The 21,884-nt window shown below is 41.8% G+C and overlaps 3 protein-coding genes across 3 annotated transcripts in view; 2 read left to right on the top strand and 1 right to left on the bottom strand.

Annotated features, from left to right (window-relative positions):
* Positions 1-21,109, bottom strand: part of LNX1 (ligand of numb-protein X 1) — a 128,104-nt gene extending 106,995 nt beyond the window's left edge. Inside the window, exons 1-2 of the mRNA XM_023183123.3 lie at positions 20,940-21,109; positions 2,024-2,489 (exon numbers count right to left, since the gene is read on the bottom strand). Of these exons, the coding sequence (XP_023038891.1) occupies positions 2,024-2,403 (380 nt within the window). The 5' untranslated portion in view covers positions 2,404-2,489; positions 20,940-21,109. The remainder of the gene's footprint in view (positions 1-2,023; positions 2,490-20,939) is intronic.
* On the top strand, positions 3,916-4,795 carry LOC111520427 (COMM domain-containing protein 5). Its single transcript, XM_023183115.1, is given in 2 exon segments — positions 3,916-3,931; positions 4,044-4,795. Coding segments are annotated over 2 exon segments (768 nt in total).
* Positions 7,799-8,804, top strand: LOC111520434 (proteasome subunit alpha type-6). Its single transcript, XM_023183141.2, has one exon. It carries the CDS (start codon positions 7,871-7,873, stop codon positions 8,609-8,611), a length of 741 nt encoding a protein of 246 aa, XP_023038909.1. The 5' UTR covers positions 7,799-7,870; the 3' UTR covers positions 8,612-8,804.
* Positions 21,110-21,884: the final 775 nt, after the last annotated feature.

Raw genomic sequence — 21,884 nt, 5'->3', positions numbered from 1 at the left:
TTAGTCCACCAAGACGTATGTTAGACTTCTGACCCTCAAAACTGTATGATAACAAATTTGTTCTTTTTTTGAGACAGCCTCTTTGTCACTTAGGCTGGAGTACAGTGGCGCATCACAGCTCACTTCAGCCTCAACTCCCAGGCTCAAGCAATCCTCCCACTTTAATCTCCTGAATCACTAAAACTGCAGGCACACATCACCAGGTCTAATTTTTAATTTTTTTATAGAGATGGGGTCTTGCTATGTTGTCCAGGCTGGTCTCAAGCTCCTGGACTCAAGTGATCCTCCTGCCTCAGCCTCTCAAAGTGCTGGGATTACAGGTGTGAGCCAGTGTGCCCAGTACTTTGGTTTGTTTTAAGTCACTAAGTTTGTGATTTGTTACAGCAGCAACAAGAAATGAACACAGCTCCCCAGCACAAATGTATAGCTGCAACATATCAGGAACACGGGACCATGTGAGGGTGTAGGGAGCTCTACTGGGTTCTTTCTCCTCCTTGTTCCCCTCATCCCCCTGCCCAATGTGGCCCCCACTCTTGAACATGGCTCTGTGCCAACTCCTGTTGGCATCTACCTCGCCTTTGACTCCAGACCTACTTCTTTCCCACCAACGTCTCTCATACCTAGGCAAAACTTTCAGCAAAGGTCACAAATAGACTACCCCACCTACTCCTCCTTTAACCACATCTACTTCTAGGGAATGAGGGAGGTAGGGCATCCTAGTTTAAACACCAGCAATAACAGCTGCAACCCAAAAACCTGAGGTGGAAGCATCTGGCTCAACATCTTGGGGAGAAAAATGAATTCACTGACATAATGAGTGTGGAAAATACATGCTAAGCACTACACCCAGGCCACTGCTTTTGATGCAAACTTCCATGTTAGAGAATACATGCAAGTCCCAAAAGACAAAGACTCAGATTCATGAGCTAAGGTATGTAACCTTTAAAAAAAAAAATACCTGCACCTGCCTCTGCCCTTGTCATGACAGGAACCAGGATAAACACCAGCTTCCAAATTTCCTGTTACAAAATAATTGTGGTATGATTGTTCACTTTTTATTAAGCACTTTAAATGTTCTCATGCCCAGGGACATGACAATGTAAGTGGACAAAATAAGAGGCAGCCAGATGGAACAGGTGATGTTAGCCATCAGCAGCGGCAATCACACCAGAATTCTGCCACCAGTGTGGGTGCAGTGTGTGGGTGGGCGTGTGCGTGCATGCACAACTTAGCAACTTGGCCACAAAGTTAGCAGAACAAATTGCTTGGAGGACAAAAATTTCCTAAATTTCTCCTTTTAAAACTTAATTGAGAACACCTCACACCTTCTCAAAGGACAGTTGTGCCTTGTCAATTCCAATACAGAGGAAATTCTAATAATCAAGGGTCAAACTGGGGCACCTTTTCTTCGTAAGTGAAAAAGCAAGCGGCGTCTATCAGGAAATACTTCTGGGACCCGGAGCCTCAGAGAAAGCTGCTCATATGCCCTCTCTGGCATATTTCACATTTCACAACATACACACATGAGATGAGATGGTCGCAAAAAGACAAATACCATATGATGTCATTGATATGAAGCACTTAGAGCATATTCATGGAGACAAAAAGTGGAATGGTGGCTGCCAGGGACTGGGGGAAGGTGGAATGGGGAGTTTGTGTTTAATGGATATGGACTTTCCATTATGGAAGATGAAAAATTTCTAGAGATGGATGGTGGTGATAGTTGCACAATACATGAAAGTACTTAATACCACTGAACTGTATACTCGTAGTGGTTAAAAATGGTAAACTTTATGTTACATTTTATTACAATTAAAAAAAAATCCCATAAACACACACACACAACACAACTCCACCAAATGCTATTTCCTCACACTGAACCATGACCATAAACACCTATGTGTTTTTTTTATTTTGAATGGATCATTTTGTTGGTTGCAACCCCTCAGGAGACTGGGGGGTGGAGGGGCCCAGCTGTCCCCCTTGGGGGCGGGGCTTCCCAGCTCACTGGTGGGGGACCTACCTGGTTTGAAAGTGATGCTCGAGGTCGCAGCGCTGCAATACCTGGGCGCAGTGCTCCCTAAATGGGCAGGTCACCAGCAGCTTGTTGAGGAGTTTGTTGACCAGGATGCTGGACTTCTTGCAGTGCTGCAGAACCAGAGACTTGCGATCCATGGGGCAGAAGTCCTTCTCCACCAGGAAGTTGGTGAGGCAGAGGGTGCAGTAGGTGTGTCCACATGGAGTGTCCAGGGGGTCCAGCAAAGCCTGCAGGCAGATGTGGCAGATGAGGTCATCATCCACATCCTCCGTGTAGCTGTAGAAGTGGTTTTCCTCCAGGGAGTGGGCTTGGCCGCACACTGCACACAGGGGTTCAGGGTCATTGGCAGACTCTGGCTGGTTCATGGTCGATTGGAGAGCAGTGTAACAGGAAACTCAGTCACACAATATTTCCTCAGGAGCAAGTCAAGATCTAGGAGCCATCCACACACCTAAAAGAAAACAAGAAGGCTCACTTTTGCCTCCCAGCACATGAAAGACTTATGCTTATGGTAGACATGAGACAGTGCTGCCAATGCTTGGCGAATTGAGCTACGATTCAGAAAGCCAGGGTTTAATGTCCACTCTGGAGTAACTGACAGGACCTTGGGCAAGCCCCATGGCCTCCTCGTGCCTCTGGTTTTCCACACATGCCAGTAGGAATAATGTTCACCTTTAACATCCTCACATTGGTGTGGTAAGAATCATTTGGAAAGTATCTGGGAAATGCCTAAAGTAACTCTAAAGAATGTAATTTGTTAAGAAAATTAAATAGATCAGTGATTTATAAAATTCTTGTCAGATCAGGACAAGAAAAAAGAAACAAAACAGTTAATACTGTGATGGCTCTTATCTTTCTTCCCCATCTTCCTCCTAAACTCAGAAAATGTAGGAGATCAGAGCTTTCAACTAAGTCATCTGAGAGGAAACAGTGTTGCTGAGCCTTTCACATTTTCACTATGATAAATGCACTGTTGTCTCCTGTACGCATTTCACTCAGTTGGTCATTAGTGGCTAAGTGGGCTCTGGACACATTGTCTGGGTTCAAATCCCACCACTATGGGCCAGTGATTTCAGACTGTTTTCACATCTGTAAAATGGGGATAATCACAGGCTACTTCATAGAACTCTTGTGGAGATGAAATGAGATATGATACATAAAGCTCTTAGATTTGTATTTACTACATACTAGGCACTCAATAATTCTTACACGTATTTGTTACTGAATTCATTGTCTCTAGTCTAGCTCTGGTAGCCCAGAAACTGAAAGCTAGAGCTCCTATAAGGTGCCTTTAAGCTTTGTTCTAATAGGACTCTTTTATTCCATTAGATATTTCTTTTTTTTTTTTTTAGATGGACTCTTGCTCTGTTGCCCAGGCTAGAGCGCAGTGGCACGATCTCTGCTCACTGCAACCGCTGCCTCCCAGATTCAAGTGATTCTCCTGCCTCAGCCTCCCGAGTAGCTAGGATTACAGGTGCACACTACCATACCTGGCTAATTTTTGTATTTTAGTAGAGACAAGGTTTCGCCATGTTGACCAGGCTGGTCTTGAACTCCTGGCCTCAAGAGATCCACATGCCTTGGCCTCCCAAAGTGCTGGGTTTACAGGTGTGAGCCCCCATGCCCACCCTAGATATTTCTTTTAAACAGTAGAATACTATCACAATACATATTTTTCCTCTAACATAGGTAGGAGTCAACAATAATCAAGTTTTTCAACATGCTTGCTTTGCATCTAGGAAGTCCCTTGGGTAGACAGTCAATAAATAGTTTTCAAGCACCAACTCTGAGCTAGGTCATGAGTTGGATATGCAGACCTTTGAGAGAGACTTAAAGGGTATGCTTCTGCCCTCGGGAGTCCCAATTCCAGAGGTGACATGGAGACGCACACAAGTAGGAGCCCAGTGCAAACTAGGGCTCCGGGTCAACTTTCATAGTGATTAAGAATCCCGCCTCGGGACCAGGACCACTTTTGGCTGCATCGACTGGGGATCGTTGGCACCAGGTATCTGCATCTGGGACCGACCCCCTGGGCTGGCTAATCAAGGAGGAAGCAGCAGCAGTATCTGATGTGGGGCTGCAGCTCTGTACCTGCATCATCCTGGTGATAGTCACAGTGGCCAAGTGAGTTTACTGGGGGCCCAGCTTCCTCCAGAGGTGGCAGCAATGGCCCAGCTACTAGGGGACCTAAACAGGAGCACGTTCAGAAAATTGCTGAAGTTTGTGGTCAGCAGCCTGCAAGGGGAGGACTGCCGAGAGGCTGTGCAGTATCTTGGGGTCAGCGCCAACCTGCCAGAAGAGTGGCTGGGTGTCCTGCTGGCAGGCATGCACACACTGCTCCAGCAGGCCCTCCATCTGTGCTCCACCAGCCTGAAGCCCAACACCTTCAGGGACCAGCTCCAGGAGCTCTGCATCCCCCAAGACCTGGTCGGGGACTTGACCAGCGTCATATTTGGGAGCCAGCGACCCATCCTTTATTCTGTGGCCCAGCAGCCAGGGGCCTGGCTGCCCCATGTTGCTGACTTTCAGTGGTGGGTGGATGTGACAATCTCCACCAGTGCCCTGGCTCGCTCCCTGCAGCTGAGCGTCCTGATGCAGCTGAATCTTTCAGATGGGTTAGCATACTGCTTCGAGGTCCCCATAGACCGCTTCGAGGTCCCCATAGCCAAGTTCCAGGAGCTGCGGTACAGCATGGTCCTGGTCCTAAAGGAGATGGCAGATCTGGAGAAGAGGTGTGAGTGTGGCCTGCAGGACTGACCCCTCACATGACCAGTCCCATTCAGGTCAGGCTTGGACAGGCACCTCAGAAGGTGCCAAAGTGCAGCTGACTCTTCCCAGGACAGCCCTGCCCTTCCCATGAGGCAGGCTCTTCATCTAGGTGCTTTTGTAGATCTTGTATTTTAGGTTGGGCATTTTCATTCTTCTGCCTTAAATCCCTGACCTCACAGAGCTGACATTCTAGTGGGGCTGAGGGGAGGGGAAATATTATAAAATAAATAATAAAAATTGTTTTTGAAAAAGAAACCTGCCTCTTCCCTCATCCCCAACTCAACTTTCCTCTTTTCCAAAAGTAAAAGACCTTATGCTTTCCACAAGAACATAAAGACACATGAATAACCTAACAGGAAATTAGCCACATTTGGAAAGAGCCCAGCAGTCATAAACTGTATTATATCTCTTTTCTTTTCCAAATAAAGTCGGAGGTTGTTTGTACAAACATAGACTTATCTCAAAAAGAAAATACATTGACTTCAGGCTTTCATTGAGTCAGCTTTGTTGTTTACATTTCTGTACTGCAGTAATATGCCTGAGAGGACACTCTAGTGAAGAGGTTGCTGGTAAATGCCCTTAATATAAAAACATTTAGAAAATTGTAGCATTTTATTTAGCATCGATAGGACCACAGAAGGCAAAAAAAGAGGGTACAGGAGGGGGCGAAGTTGTTTCAAGGAGATCTATGCAGCTGCTAATTGTCCTCAAGGCTGTTAGAAAGTACTGGAATCTCACAGGATATACTTTAAGTGACACCAGAAACAGTTGAAAAACAAACATGAAAATGGAAATGGACCACGCAGAAGATTATCATCTACCATCTATAGGGGAAAAAAGGCACACACAGGATGAACTAAAGCTCTAAGTCTTTTAAAGCTTCTCTGTACTGTTCGGCCATATAGTCCCACATGCTACGGTCTTGGTTATTCTTTCTCATGATGCTGTAGGGGAAGATAAATTCGGGCTGCAGTGTGGTCATACCACTGAAAATACAACTTCATGTTTCTGGGCCATTCCCTTATTGGTGAAATGGTGGCATTAGACCAGATTTTCGTTTTTCAAACTGTGCTGTAGAAGTCATCAGATGCTTCCAGATCTTTCAAGGGAATGGAGATACGAGGAAACCAATGGGGAGCTTTGCCTACTCCTCCAGCTCTGCCATTATTATTATTATTATTATTATTATTATTATTATTATTATTATTTTTAAATGGGGTCTCACTATGTTGACCAGGCTGGTCTTGAACTCCTGGCCTCAAGCAATCCTCCCATCTTGGCCTCCTAAAGTTCTAGGGTTACAGACATGAGCCACCACACCCAGCCTGCCATTATTTCCTTAATGCATCAGGTTCCTCTTAATATTCTGTTCAAAGAATACTAGCTTTTAAAAAAACTTGCAAACTACCAGACTAGATCGTGTGCAACAGTCCCTTCTAGAAACAGAGTTCTATGATTCTGTGCTAATCAAGTGGGGTTTTTATGTTTTGTTTTGTTTTTGATGATCAGATGTTTGGGGAAAATCCTTTTTTCATCTAACAGTTCTTTGAACATTTACCATGTGCCAGGCACAGTGCTAGGGGCCTTATTATATTACAGTTTATTACGTTTTTCAATCCTCACAAATGGCCACAGTTTTAGTTAGTTCGTTTTTTGTTTTGTTTTGTTTTGTTATGTTTTAACAGATGAGGAAACTGAAAGGCGGAGGGTAAATAACTTGTCAATCACACCAAAAAAAGAAACAAAATGAGCAGGGGCTGTCTGACTCCAACTTTCTGCTTCTACTTCCCTACTTTGTCTCCCAGCATCTTTCTTGATTATGGCTAGTCAGAATCCCAATAATGTAACTCATTAAATACAAGACACCCAGGAAATTAGAAGCCTTTAAATCTCTTCAGGCTCCATTGCAAGTAGAATCATTTGTCGCTTAATGATGGTGATACGTTCCGAGAGGTGCATTGTTAGGTGATTCGGTCCTTGGGTGAACATCAGAGAGTGTACTTGCACACACCTTCATGGTATAGCTGACTATACATCATATAAATGTGTAGTCTCTGGCTGTCACTGCAAACCTGTACAGTATGTAACTGTACCAAATACTGTAGGCAATTGTAACACAACGGTAAGTATTTATATATCTAAACATAGAAAACGTACAGTAAAAACAGTATTTTAATCTTATGGGATCACCATATGTGGAGTCTGTCATTGACCAAAACGTCATTATGGGGTCCAGGACTGTAGATACGTCAAAGATCTCTGAAGAAAAAGATTCCTTGATTTCACTGAGTGCTGAAGCAGAATGAATGGAGGGAGTAAGCAAAAATGCAGATTTAGCTCCAACTCCAATTTTCTTTTATCTTTTCCCTTCCTTTCTTTTTCTTTCTGAGAGCAATTTGAATTCCCTGGCATTTACCCATGTGGATAAACCAAATTCTCAATATAATGTTAATGTAAACACTGCTGTATATATTTTCTCACTTTATTTTAGACTAAATAAAGCCTACATGAATAGAAACAGATTATGAGATAATTGACTTAACAAGCAGTTTTGGCTCTAAGGGAAAGAACTAGGTAGACTTAAAAAATATGATTAATAGCTCCCTGGTGGTTCTTATTTGCAGTGTATAGCTTATAAACATATATGATGTATCATGTTTTCAGACATATCAGAGCCTTGCTGTTGAATGGAGAAGAAATTATTAAAAATCATTAAGCCTTAAAAGGTAAACTAGTTTCTCCCACCAAAAGTAAGAGAGAGGGCCTGTCAGCTTTGTGTCCATGTAAATTTACTGAACGTATCAGCCATCAGCATAGGGCCCTGGATGAAGTAAGCAGACAGAGCTGTGATACGGTGTTTTGGCAGTTTAGAGTAAGAAAGAGTAGTGGAATGGATTGATTCCCTCCTTATGTACATGTATCATGGGTAGGGTGGAAATCTTACACTTTTTTGGTATAACCCTGTTGTGCCTTAGGAATCACCCTTTCCGGGGAGGTGCTTGTACGCCTGGTGCGGGAGCTACGGGACCCAGGGATTGTGTTTGAAGTAGTGCTTTTAACAACATGTCCCGTGGTTCCAGCGCCGGTTTTGACCGCCACATTACTATTTTTTCACCCGAGGGTCGGCTCTACCAAGTAGAATATGCTTTTAAGGCTATTAACCAGGGTGGCCTTACATCAGTAGCTGTCAGAGGGAAAGACTGTGCAGTAATTGTCACACAGAAGAAAGTACCTGACAAATTATTGGATTCCAGCACAGTGACTCACTTATTCAAGATAACTGAAAACATTGGTTGTGTGATGACCGGAATGACAGCTGACAGCAGATCCCAGGTACAGAGGGCACGCTATGAGGCAGCTAACTGGAAATACAAGTATGGCTATGAGATTCCTGTGGACATGCTGTGTAAAAGAATTGCCGATATTTCTCAGGTCTACACACAGAATGCTGAAATGAGGCCTCTTGGTTGTTGTATGATTTTAATTGGTATAGATGAAGAGCAAGGCCCTCAGGTATATAAGTGTGATCCTGCAGGTTACTACTGTGGGTTTAAAGCCACTGCAGCAGGAGTTAAACAAACTGAGTCAACCAGCTTCCTTGAAAAAAAAGTGAAGAAGAAATTTGATTGGACATTTGAACAGACAGTGGAAACTGCAATTACATGTCTGTCTACTGTTCTATCAATTGATTTCAAACCTTCAGAAATAGAAGTTGGAGTAGTGACAGTTGAAAATCCTAAATTCAGGATTCTTACAGAAGCAGAGATTGATGCTCACCTTGTTGCTCTAGCAGAGAGAGACTAAACATTGTCGTTAGTTTACCAGATCCGTGATGCCACTTACCTGTGTGTTTGGTAACAACAAACCAACATTATGGAGGTCCCTGGATTAAAAAAGGAACCTCTCCCACTCCTCCTGCCACTGAAGTGGTTAGGACTCTATATAAATAAAAACAACGCTTTGGGAAAAAAAAAAAAAAAAAAAAAAAAAAAAAAAAGGAATCACCCTTTCCTTCTTGCTTCTGATCTGGAATGGGACAGAAACCAGAGGTGACTTTTAGAGATATATGTAGCCAAAACCACCAATCTAGTGCTGAAAAGCACCCGGAAAAATAAAAACCCCCATCTCTCTTTGCTCCTAATCTCTGCTTCCTTTCCTACCATTTTATTGACTAGCCTAAAACCTGTATAGAAGCGTCTCTGCCTAATTCTCAAATTTTGAACTTCCTGGATGACAACAAAGACACATACCAGAGCAAAAGCCAGTCGGTGCTGCCCATAACCAAGAGGGTCATTCGCGATCATATGTCTACTGTCATCGCTCTAGACAGATTTAAGAACAGCCTTTGGAATACAGCCTGTTTGGAAGTGGAAACATTTCTGCATCAGGTAACTCATCAGAACAACAGGATCCTTGGTGTGCTATTGTCCTGCTAATTCTCCTTTCAATGCACCCTGGCTTTATAGAAAGTGGTTATAAGATGTAGTTGCCAGAATAAACCACACACTCCACTAGAAAGACAATTGGATAAATATAACATTTGGCATGTGGCACTGATAATTTTACATGTTCTTCCCATTGAAAGGACAAGATTTGACCCTAAAGCATCTCTGAAATTGTTGCCTGAGTCACAGTTTTCTAGTAATAGGAGGAGGATTCCATATTATGAAAAAAGAATCCTTCTTTATAGTCGCATGGTGGTGTGTCCTGCATTGGCACTTCAACCTTGTCAAAGATGAAACACTGTAGCCACAGACTCTGAGTCAAAAGGAAGCCTGACAGATGATAAAGGCCTTTATTACTTTATAAAATAGATGATTCTGCCTTTGGATAACTTTGATTTTAGAGGAAAAAGTCCACATAATGAGCAACATTTTCCTTTCCTATACCTCACCTGCCCTTTCCACAAGTGCCACTGTTACTAGGAGCTCTTTAGAATATGTCTAACTTTTTAAGTCCTTTAATTATTTGAAGACAGATCTCATGTTCTCCCCCAGGGTGAGTAGCCTCAGGTTCAGTCAATATTTCTTCCACATTCAAATCTCTTCTGCAAGCTGCCCAATTGATCAGTGTCTCTCCTACAATGTACGGGTAGAATGAACCCCAAAACTCCAGGCCAGGGTGAAGTTAGGGAATCTGTTCCCTTGATGGGACTGCCAGACAGCCTGAGACTGCATCCACCTTCTTGTAGCAACAGCACACACTATTGCTGTTACTCGAGTGGGTAGGGCAGGAGACACTGCCCTGAGGCCTGGAGAAAACAATTCTTAGAGGTGGTGGAGGAGGTATATATCTTAAGAGTAAAAAGGTAGAAATGTAGAGGCTTTTAAAAACAAAAACAATGGCTATGAATGCAGCTTAGAAAATGCAAAAATATGTAGTGGCATTAGGTGGATTTATATAAACAGAAGATAGTCTTCAGTGGCTAAACAGTTTGGTACTGGAACTCACAATGTATATCCAATCCTTAGAACCATGGCTATCTGGGGAATAAGGGGCTCTCTTATTTGTTTGTAAACATTCCTTTACTTTGATAAATCTCATTCCAAACTTTACCGACATAGTAAATAACACAAGAAAAGGGAAATGAAAACCATTTAAACAAATGATAAATCAGACATAATTTTTCCCACCCAGAAGTACAAATACTGAAGAACTTCCACTGAAATTCACAATAAGTGAAAAAGTTAAAACAGTGACAGGCCACAAGCGACTGATGGAGAGGCAATGGGAGGAAAGGAAGCCTGCAGCTCCAGGTGCTCCGTGTCCCCACGCCAACGCCAAAAGATGCACAAGTACTTGAAAAAGGAAAGTATCAAAGGAGTTATACTGGTCACCCGGGACCATAACAGCTGTCCCCTTATCCAGGGAGAGGTATCTGCTGAAGAATCTTGCTCATGAAAAATTCCTACTTTGCCATAGCATATTCAGAGAAATCCACTGAATACATTCCTAAGTAACAGATCTAGTGCTGTGCTAAGCCATGTTGCAGCCTGAGGCCAAAGGAAAAATGCATGTCCTGATATGTACATTTTTGTTTATTTTTCAATGGCTAATTTTTAAAAAAATCATTAAGGAAGTTGAAAAATGTGGAAAACATAAAGAGTAGGTATATCAAGACTTAAAACATCAATTTAAGTTTAAATATTTTATTTATTTTCCAAACAATTTTAGAAATAGTTTTGCTTTCCTGGCTTTAAAGGAAACACACTCATCAATGTTTTCAAAAACCTTTCTCTTTGCTCACTATGTTAGTCCATTTTCATACTGCTATGAAGAAATACCCAAGACTGGGTAATTTATATAGAAAAAGAGGTTTAATGGACTAATAGTTCCACATGGCTGAGGAGGCCTCACAATCATGGCAGAAGGTGAAGGAGGAGCAAAATCATGTCTTACATGGTGGCAGGCAAGAGAACATGTACAAGGGAACTGCCCCTTATAAAACCAATATATCTCATGAGACTTATTCACTGTCACAATAATAGCATGGGAAAAACCCACTCCCATGATTCAATTACCTCCCATTGCATCCCTCACACAACATGTGGGGATTATGGGAGCTACAAATCAAGATGAGATTTGGGTGGGGATGTAGCCAAACCATGTCACTCATCTTATTTTTGATTGAGGAAATGTTTGATCACTTCCCTTAACTAAGTGATGATCTTAAATAATTTCTAAATAACTTTAGCTTATTGATCTTGTCTTTATTCGAATACATTTTGACCTTTTGTTCATCATGGATTTTTTGCATTCATTTTGCATTGTTTTAAATATTTCATTCACATTAGGATTACTGAATTTTTCCGGCACCTTAAATTTTGCACCTGAAGGTGAGTGTCTCACTTGCCTCACCTTAATTATGCCCTTGTCACTGTTATTTTAAAAACCTAAGTGGGGAGAGTAGAATATCAAAACTGGTTTGGATGCAGCTCTGCTACCAACTACCTTTTTGGGTCTTGATATTTTCCTTTTACTTGACCTGGTGGCCAGCCAGCTACAATGACAAAACAGTAGAATTACAAACTCTTTCCAGGTGTGCCACTAAACTTCACCGAAGGTCAGAATTGATTGTTGCTTCAGCCGATTGTTACACTTGACAGGTGTCACACAGAGGTGAACAGTTTGCTGAAAGGTTCACAAGGCAAGAGGAATGACTTGCTTCAACAAAGAGAAAGATGTAACCTAGAGCCAGGTCTCACAAAAGATCACAAAATGACTGGATCCTGTAAGAGCTTTGTTTCATGAGTACATAAGTGAGCCCAGTCAAGTAATAAAGAGTCCTCTCCAGCAAGGACACTACATGGAAAGTGACATTTTACAAACAGTGTGAGGCTCTGCCCTACTGTATTCATATTTGCTTTGCAATTTTTGCTCATTTAAAAGTTGTTCAAAATCTTTTACTCCCTTCAGCCAACCCTCTTGTTTTACGGCATGTTTCAAACACACAAAAGCTAACTCTATATCAGATGATTTCCGAGGTTACTTTTAGCTTCAAGAAAATTAGCTTACGGTTTTTGTTTTTATTATTATTGTTGTTGATGATGCTTTAAAATTCGGATGAAGCTCCACGTGGCAGAATGGTTGCTTAGTTTCAAACTGGTCACTGGGGTGACAGCTCAGTGCAAAAATCACAATCACAGTCAGAAATGCCATCCTGGACCATGAAGAGCAAAAATATACCCACAGAGGAACCGAACGGACCAGCACCTGCCACTTCTTCAAATGGTGGCCTCATCTCTCTTTCTAAAATAATTCACCCAGCAATCGTGTTTGCCTAACTACTGCCCTAGCCCTAGCTGTAACTCCTAAATCAGGTTACTGGGGGGAAAATAATTGCCAAAGTTAGGGCAAAGTCTATCTTTCTGTATTAAACAAAGTAAATGTACAATTACATTTTAAATTTTAGATGAATTTAGTAAGACTTGACAGTATCAATAATGTGCCATCAATCATTTTTATAAATGCCAATTTTAAATGAACATACACAGAGAACGGGCAGTGTTCTGTGGGCTATTCCTTAGCTTACAGACTCTTATGTAATAGAGAAGAATTAGGAGCATTAATGACCTGGATAAAAATGATCACACATGGAATAAAAATTATCTTCAAACTAAGAAACTGGGTTGGAAGTTGGGGGTGATGTGTCTGTGTGTGCATGATGCGGGGCAGGTACACTGCAGAGGAAAGAGTAGGGAGGCAGGTGCTTACAGGCTGCTGCCAAAGTCGTGTTTAGCTCCGCTTCTGCTTAACTTCTAAATCAATAATCTCAAAGAGGGACTAAGCCACTCATTAAAGAATCTGTGAATGACATTAGCCTGTATAGTACCGCAAACACCCACAAATGCAGGAAAAAAAAAAAAAAAAAACCCTTTTAAATGGTCTTTAAAGAGGTCAGAAACATGTCAAGAAATTACAGGAGAACTGAACTAAAGGGAGACCATGTAACACATCTGGAGTCAATAAGGGAGGACATAGATGTTCAGAATGTGGGAAAAACAAGGGAAGTGGTTAAGCAAAAAGAGTCCCAAGTGGCTAGCCAATTAGACACAAGTTTTAGAAGTCAGGGAATGCCTTTCATAAGCAGGTTAGAGAAGAGTGTTCCTTCTCTTGATGAGATTTTACCACCTTTCCCCTGGGGTGTCATACTTGGGTTTGTTTGTAAAAACTCTGTAACAGAAAAGATGTCCTTCCATTTCCTAGTCCATAAACATGATGAAATAGAACTGACCCCCTGCAAACAACAACAACAAATGAAGGCAGAGTATTTTTGCATTGATTCAGATTGGTTCCCTTTGATCACCAAGGATCCCAGGAAGAGCTGATATCAGAGGGGTATGGAAAAGAAGCAAACTATCATTCTTTCATCCAAAGCTGAAAAACAATTTCAAAAAGTGTTTATGTTTGTGTGTGTGTGTGTTTAATAGATAACCAAGTTTTACAGAGGGAAGGACAAGATGAGGAAGATATTTGAATTCTCAGCATTTCCCTGCTGTGTTTCAATTCTACAGGGGTCATGGATGCCTAGTCCATGCCTGGGATTGGCCTTAAACTCTGTGGGAGTTCCCATAGGGAATTCCATTTCATCTCCAATACATTTAAGTCTAATTATGAAAATAGGGTTTATCCATAGGAAAAAAATGTGAAAACACTGCAAGAGAATATACAATAAATGGCAATATGTATAATGCCCGAAGACAGAAGCCATGGACAAATTTTGGAGGAGAGACAAGAGAGAGTGTGTGTGGCCCAGAACAATCAAGGGAAGTTAATGGGATATATGGTCTTTGGGAAGGATCACAAATGATAAATGGGATCTGGACAAGTGGGAAGTAATCCAGGTGAGAAGAACCTGAGCAAATGTGTCAATCAAAGAAGAGTAGTGATCTCTTGATGTGACCCACATGACGACCTCTATGTGAGGTTTTAAAATGATTTATTTAGAAGTCACAGGATTTTGGTTGGGTAAGGAACTTAGATTTCCACCAAGTAGAAAAACCCTCTTTTCAAGATCCCTACAGGACCTACCAGCTTCTACTTGAAACACTTCCACTGATGGAGAACTGGTCAGTTTTTCAAATAGCTGAATGCTTCCCACATTACTTTGACCTTTGGCCCTTTTCTGCCTTTAAGTGTAACATATGTCACATTTGCCTCCTCAAAATATGACACACACGTCCCCAAATTAAAGACGGCATTTGTGGTTTCTCCCTTGTTTTTCTCTTTGTCTTTGGTTCTTCCAACTGTCTTCCTGGGTAGTCCAAGTGGTGGTAAAAGATCTACCTAGGATACCTTATAGTTTGTTAAGATCCCTTTGAAAACATGGACCTGGAAGTGAAGTTGTCCTGTTTTGGTTTGGTGGACTGGGGATTCCCTGGAGTGATCACTTCCTTAACCTGTGTTACTACTATGTGTCTACTAATGCAATCTATGATGGTTTTTACTGGTTTGTCTTATTAGATATATCACACTATTGACTGGAAGAACTCAGTAGGCCTTTAGAGTACAAAACACTTATTACTGTGGCATGAACATAGAAATAAATGAAGGTAGTGGTAATGGCTGCCAATTCTGACTCTCCTTGCCTGTACTTTGCTCAGTATTTCAGCCTACAAGTGGACAAGAAATCTCTCCATAAGTAGTTGGAAGAGTTTGTGTATATGGTTGTCAGCTGGGGATACAGTGAGTAGAATGATGGTCCCAGCAAAAGATATATCCATGTCTTAACCCCAGAACCTGTGACCATGACCTTACAGGAAAACGATCTAAGAAGATGTCATGAGGTTTAGGATCTTGAGACGAGATCATCCTGGATTATCTGAGTGGGTCCTAAATCCAATGACAGATGTCCTTAGACACTTATAAGACAGGAGGAGAAAACACAAATACAGAGGAGAAGCTGATGTGAGGACAGAGGCAGAGATTGGAATGATGCACTCACAAGCCAAGGAATGTCTAGAGCCACCAGAAACTGAAAGAGACCAGGGAAGACCCTCTCCTGGAGCCTTCAGAGGACTGTGGCCCTGCTGTTACCTTGATTTCAAACTTCCAGCCTCCAGAACTGTGAGAGAATAAATGGGAGTTGTTTTAAGCTGCCAAGTTTATGGGCATTTGTTACGGCAGCTACATATTTCCAGGGGTATTCCCGCAGGAATGTGGTGAACACTCCCAATGATCCTTTCCAACACTTCTCTATAGGGCTCAGAAATAGGGAAAAATATTTGGAGATGGCAGCCACTTAGATTGCTACATATTTAGCAACTCTACCCTAGTAGAAAATGTATTAATTTCCCTTTAATCCATTAATAAGTTAGAATACAGACGCCTTCAGAGATGACTGTTAGATAAATTTGCGAAGGTCCTCAAGGGAAAAAAAAAAGGCCACAGATAGAGTGACTGAGTGTGTGTATGTTGTGGAAGACATAATATAAGTCTGACAATTACATTTAATGAGGAGTCTGAAAACATATGGTGACTCATGTATTAATGCAAGTATGCAGGAGCCTAAACATGCTGCGCTCTATTCAGAAAAGGCCACATGACTATCAAAAGCAGTCATAAGCAAATTATGCAAATCATCTCAGCAGATAGCAATGACATATTTAGACCTCCCCATCATGCATGTGCTATTGTGCCAAGAGGCTATAAAAGAAAATTCTTGGAGAGTTTCGACTCTGTTGCCGGTGAAGTCTTGTGTGTGCCTATGACAAATGCATCAAACACAAGAAGCAAATAAGAGTCACTTGAAAAAAATGGTGGAGTCTAAGTCCACACATTCCAATTCACAAATTAGTTATGTTACCAAAAATGTCCCTGGTTAATTGGGATAGAACTTACTCCCACTGTTAGAAGTGTACTAGTCAACTTACCATGTCAAGGAACTTGGCTTTCTAGAGCAGAGAGAAGTTCTTTCAGATGGGTAGATGAAGAAGGGCAGAGGCGAAGAGAACAAGACTAAACAGATGACTGTAAAAACTGGAAATCTCAAATTGGTGGATCATCTTGTCTACCTTCCACCTGAGGCAGAAATTCTTTTCATAATATAAAATAAAAAATAATGATTATTACTATTTAATGAGCAGTTTGCAATATGCAAGATATTGTGCTGGGTATTCAACTTGTTTTTTCATTTAAACTAAAATAAGCCTATTCGAGATCATTAAGGTAATCTTCACTTTACAGATGAGCGTATGTGCAGCTGAAAAACACAAATCCTTTTTGTCATTCATTTATTAATTCATTCACTCATCCAGCAAACATACACCATGCACTAAATATGCCAAAAAAAAAAAGGATCACCTTTAGTGACAAGAAACTCAGTATCCCAAAAGGGAACCTACTACATTTTCAGACAACTCTAATTCATACAAAGTTCTTCCTCTTACTGATCTGAACTGTGTATCTGTGTAACTAACCAAATAGGTCACTCTGGTGTCCTCTTATGTTACACAGGACAAAATGGAGGAAATGGTAAACATATAAAGTTTATGGGAGACAACCAACATTTTCTGTTCCTGATTTCAGCTCTGTGTAGTTTTCCACATTTTATGGTTTTTTATGGTTTTCATGTCAACCCTATTCTTTGGGGATAGTTGATGATTAAATCCTATTAACCCAGGAACAGTGACACAGTCTTCCTTCTAAATAGTTTTCAAAAGCCTTTGATACTTTGGAGGCATTGTCAGAAGACAACAAATTTGCCAATCACATAAAAGGGAGTCTATGTAATGTCAGTACATAAATATCAGGAGTAGTTATATGCTACTGGGAAGTCCATGAATACTGAGGCATGAGGAGGACACACTTTAGAGCACCTCTTATCTGTCCTCACCTTGCCAGCATCTTACAGATGGCATCTCGAGTAGTCAAGATCGTATCCTGGTCAACAGGGTGAAAGGAAAAAAAAAGTAGTCAAGATCCCACCAGACCCTATTTTCTTCACTTTAAGTGAGGAATTCAAATATAGAAAGGAAGTCTTAGCCAAGGTTATGGAGACAAGGAGATAGTGACAGGTGAAGCCAGGAAATCACTGCTCCAGGAAGACCCACTGTTTACTTACATCAGAAGCCCACTCCCCACAGGTTTATGAAAGACGAGGCATTTCCACTGCCAGCCACTCTACCCTGGGACTCCAAGAGAAACAACACAATCTTTATGAACAGGATTTCCTCCTCTGCCTTTGGGAGCCTTTCGGGAAATCTTTTTTGCTCAGTCTTTGGCCCTCAGCGTACTACCATTTCCATCATTATTATATCCAGATAGTAGCATGATCTAAGATGTCTAACTGTAAGCAATATAACAATGTTTAAAATAATGTAACAATAGTTAACACTCACTGAACATTTACAATATACCAGGCACTTTCCATGTAATTATTTCAATTATTCCTCCCAACAGCACTAAGTCTGGGAAGTATTTCATTTCCCAGATGATGAAACCAAAGCAAAGAAACATTAAGGAACTCATTTAGGCTAGCAACTACATGGTAGAACTGGGTCTGATACACAGACCTGTCTGATACTATCAACTATGCCTTCCTTTCAAGAAAATAATACCAGTAACAACAAACACTGTGGCAGGTACCATTCCAAGCACTTTACACATTTCAACCCATTTCATCTTCATGATAACCCTATTACACAGCTGATGAAAGCAGGTTAAAGAATCTGTCCCGGGTCACAGAGGTAGCACATGGTAAATCTGGGTTTTGAAAACCCAGGCAGGCAGCCTGATGCCGGAGACAAGACCACTATTCTAAAGCAGTAGCATTGCCCCACCTAGAATAGAATGAATAAGATTGATATTTTCTAGTGAGGCACTACTCAGTCCCCACAGTCAGTCTGACCTACCCACCTAGGCATGCAGCCCACCTTGCTTCAGTAGTAAGGACTGAGGGGGCCTGTGAAGTACACCATTTTAGCATCCTTTGGGGAAAAATGTCACTAAGGAAACTGACATGCAGGGAGGTTGGAATTCTCCCTTAGGGTTCCGTAGGCAAGCTGACCTCAGTCCACTAATCCCTTACTCTTGAATGATGAAAATTTGTGGTATCCCTGAAGGGCGAGACCCAGAGAAGTGACCAGGGCTCTGGGCACACAACTGCTTATATGCAATGACTCAAGGTCATCCAAGGGCACAGGGTATTCCATGACAAGACCAATCACATCCAATGGGTCATGAACCTCCCTTCTATGGTACAATGCAGGCTCCAAAACAGGGGCTTCCTCCTGCCAGTGGCTCGATATGAACCCTCACTCTGGCTAGGGAGAAGGGTGTTTATCTGTGAGACTGGAGGAGACCAAACGCCTGGTCTGCCCTGGAGATAGCACAACTGACAGCAAAAATAACTCTCTGCCAAGTCAGATTACAGCAATGACAACAGGACATTTCCCCCAAAGGCGATGGAAGAATGTGGAGAATCACATTTTGTGGGTCTGTGGCAGGATGAGAGCCTTAGGGTGGGAAAAGGAAGAAATCACAGCCAGCCAGCAACTCCTAAAAGCTTTGCCTGGGAGGCTGGTAGAGACAACTCTGCCCACCTTGTTTAATGGCATCGTTTAAGCATTCTCCTCCTGTTTTCTTTTTCCAAACTGTTAACATTGAAGTTAATTACCTACAATTAATTACAATAACAAGAACTATCAAGGTTCCTACAATTGCAACCACATAAGATCTTTATCTTGATAGTGTCAGACTCTGTCCTCCAAGCAACCTAGGAAAATTCCTTCCAAAGGAAGAACCTAGCCTCAGTTTGGCACCAGTTAGCACCAGGCATTGGTCACTGGATGCTAACATACATTAGCTACCTCATTTACTTCTCACAACCACATTAGATCATGGAGATTATTATCTCCCATCTTACTGATGAAGAAACTGAAAGAGAAGCAACTTGCTCAAGGATATAAATGAAGGAGATTGTACATTTTTCCATCAGGCCTATGTCCACTTGAACAATGGGTGGAGTTACCACAGGAACTCTGGACAGAACTTGTGTGTAAATCACCCAATAGACCAACTGCATTCTAGACAATCTGACTCTGAATTTCAGTCTTTGTCACTTCTTTCCTTTCTTCTCCCTGGGGGTACAGTGTCTACAGCTTTGCTCCTTTAATACTCAGACATGCTGACATACAGTGACGAAACGATTGATTTAATCGTAAATTAACTACTATGAACAGCACTAATCAACCACGGTAAACCAGAGGCAATGTAATCTTGAGGAGAGGTTTAGATGCACTTTTATCCAGAAGGTCCTAGCTTTGAATCAAGTGAGAACCTTAGTAAGAGACAAGTGGTAGCCAAACCCCACCCCCTAAACTCACAAGCTTGGGGAAAATAATAAACAAAGGTCAGTTAAGAAAGAACAATACGGGCCTCCAAACAGTAAGACAGAAATTGGCAACAAGAACTGGGCAGATTCTTAGTGGTGAAAAACGTCTGTCTGTCTAAGGCAAAAATTATCTCAGCTTGTTTCAATTCATACCTTTGGAGAATTTACATGCACTTTATATTCCTGGGTGGATGAATAGGAGCATAATTCCTAACAGATTATTCCCTTGCAAACATATCTGCTAACTTAAATCTCAGAAAAACAGCTGATGATGGAATCTAGAATGAAGCATCTCACAGATTTATTTCTTCTTCCAATTTTTCCAGCTCATCCCAGCAGGGAGTTGGGCTTAAAAATGGTTTCCTTTCTCTGACAATAATATTGGGTAAAGAGTTTGACTATTGGGCTGTCAAGAACAGAAGTAGTACAGGCTGTGTGATCAGGATTAAGAAAACAAAAATGGATCCTAGAGGTAAAATTACTTTAAAAGTCAGGTCATGGCAGAACAATTTCCTCAGTATATTTGCCATTAAAAGAAAAAGAGACAGAAAAAGCCAAAGAGGTCCAAAAAATTAAAAATCAGACCTGAAGTCACATTCTTGTGGCAATCAGATAATTAATCCTTACTGTAACCAAAGGTCAGCAGGCAGCCAGTCCAGGTCTAAATGTAAACAAATTCTAAATGCACACTGCAAAGTTGTATTTAAAAGAGTGCTCAACAAAGAGCAAAGAAAACGGTAGACTTTTTCAGAGAAGAAAGAAAGGAAAACTGGAACGGACAGCTTCTGAATAGGGCAACAGAACTTGCCCTGAGGAATAGGTTTTCAGGGGTAAAGAAAAAAAAATCTAGGGACACCTCACAGGTTTAGATCAAAATATGGGATGAAAAACGGTAAAAATAAGAGCTCCGAATCCAGTCTGCACTGGCCTCCTAGCCCCCTTAAAAGGGTGAACAGATCTATACCTTCGAGCTAAGTTTCAAAACAAAAGCCTTCACTCTACTTCTCTTTAGGTTGTTGTTGTTGTTTTAATCAGATCAAGCACGAGGACTAGCACAGGCTGGATTAATGATCAGAGAAACAAAAAGGATTAAATATCCGGCCTGGAAGAAGTTTATTGTGCAACTAGAACGTCAAAGGCATCTCTCTACTATTCTCTCTCAAAAAAGCTTCTCCCTCTGGGGCAAACACTAGAGACAAGCCATTCAGCTTGTATTTTTTCATTCAAATTTCTTGTTCAGAGCCCTCAGGGGCCAGTGGTCTAAATGCCAAGAAAGAAAAATGGAGGGTTTCAACTCACCTCTTCAAGCGACTGCCTGGGGCTCTCCAAGCAGCAGCGGGCAGGCAGCTCTCATCCCTTGTGGGTGAACTGAGCAGCTCCTTGGGCCGCCGGAGTTGTGACTAGCCTCAACTTTGGTGAACAGGTGCCTGGAGGAAGGAGGACGGCATTGGTCGGTCCAGAGCAGGAAATGGGTGACATCACGGAAGCCCCGACAGATAAAGCATTGCTGAGACCTTAGGGATTGAAACAAGAGGCCCCGCCCACCTGTCATTTACCTGAATACCTGCAAGCAGGTAGGTGGCGTCTCTTTGTGGACAAATGAATCAGTTAGAGCAATTTGCCAGGTGGAATTTACTTTCTTTCCTGAGCAAAGCACGTGTCCAGCCCCGTGTTCAGAGCTGAAGTCAAATGCCAGGTTGTTTCCCAGGCCCTCCCCTTTCCCCATATCTGCCCACAAAGGAGTTAAAAGGGAAGTTTAAACACCAAAATGAGACAGTAATTTAGCAGACACAAAAAGGAAGAGTGTGAAGCTCGACTGCTTAGAAATATCTGAGGTGCCTTTTGGAATGGCATCCATTTGAACACCAAGTGTTTCTCTAATTCCAATAAAATGACAAATTTAAGGTGACATTTCCAATTCATCTTTTAAACAATTCTAAATAGGATACCTGTCGGCAGCTTCAAAGTGGTTTTCAAACACTTTTGCCCTACCGCTCCACCGCCCAGCATTTTTAATTCCATACTCAGGAATTTGCAAAACTTCAGTAATTCCTATCTCGGTTGGCTTGGCAGTTACAGTCATACGGCAGTTACAGTGCACTGCAGGCCTGCAATTAGGAGCAATTTAAATGATTCAGATTGGAATGGTAGTACACTCATCAGGCGATGTTGTCTGCTGTTATAGCCAGGAAAGAGGCGTCAGAGTTATTTCTGTCCCAAGCGTGGTGTGTGACCCTGGACAAG

This window comes from Piliocolobus tephrosceles, chromosome 3 (assembly GCF_002776525.5).
Source record: "Piliocolobus tephrosceles isolate RC106 chromosome 3, ASM277652v3, whole genome shotgun sequence".
NCBI classification, from domain to species: Eukaryota; Metazoa; Chordata; class Mammalia; order Primates; family Cercopithecidae; genus Piliocolobus; species Piliocolobus tephrosceles.
This window is presented reverse-complemented; position numbering and strand designations above follow the sequence as displayed.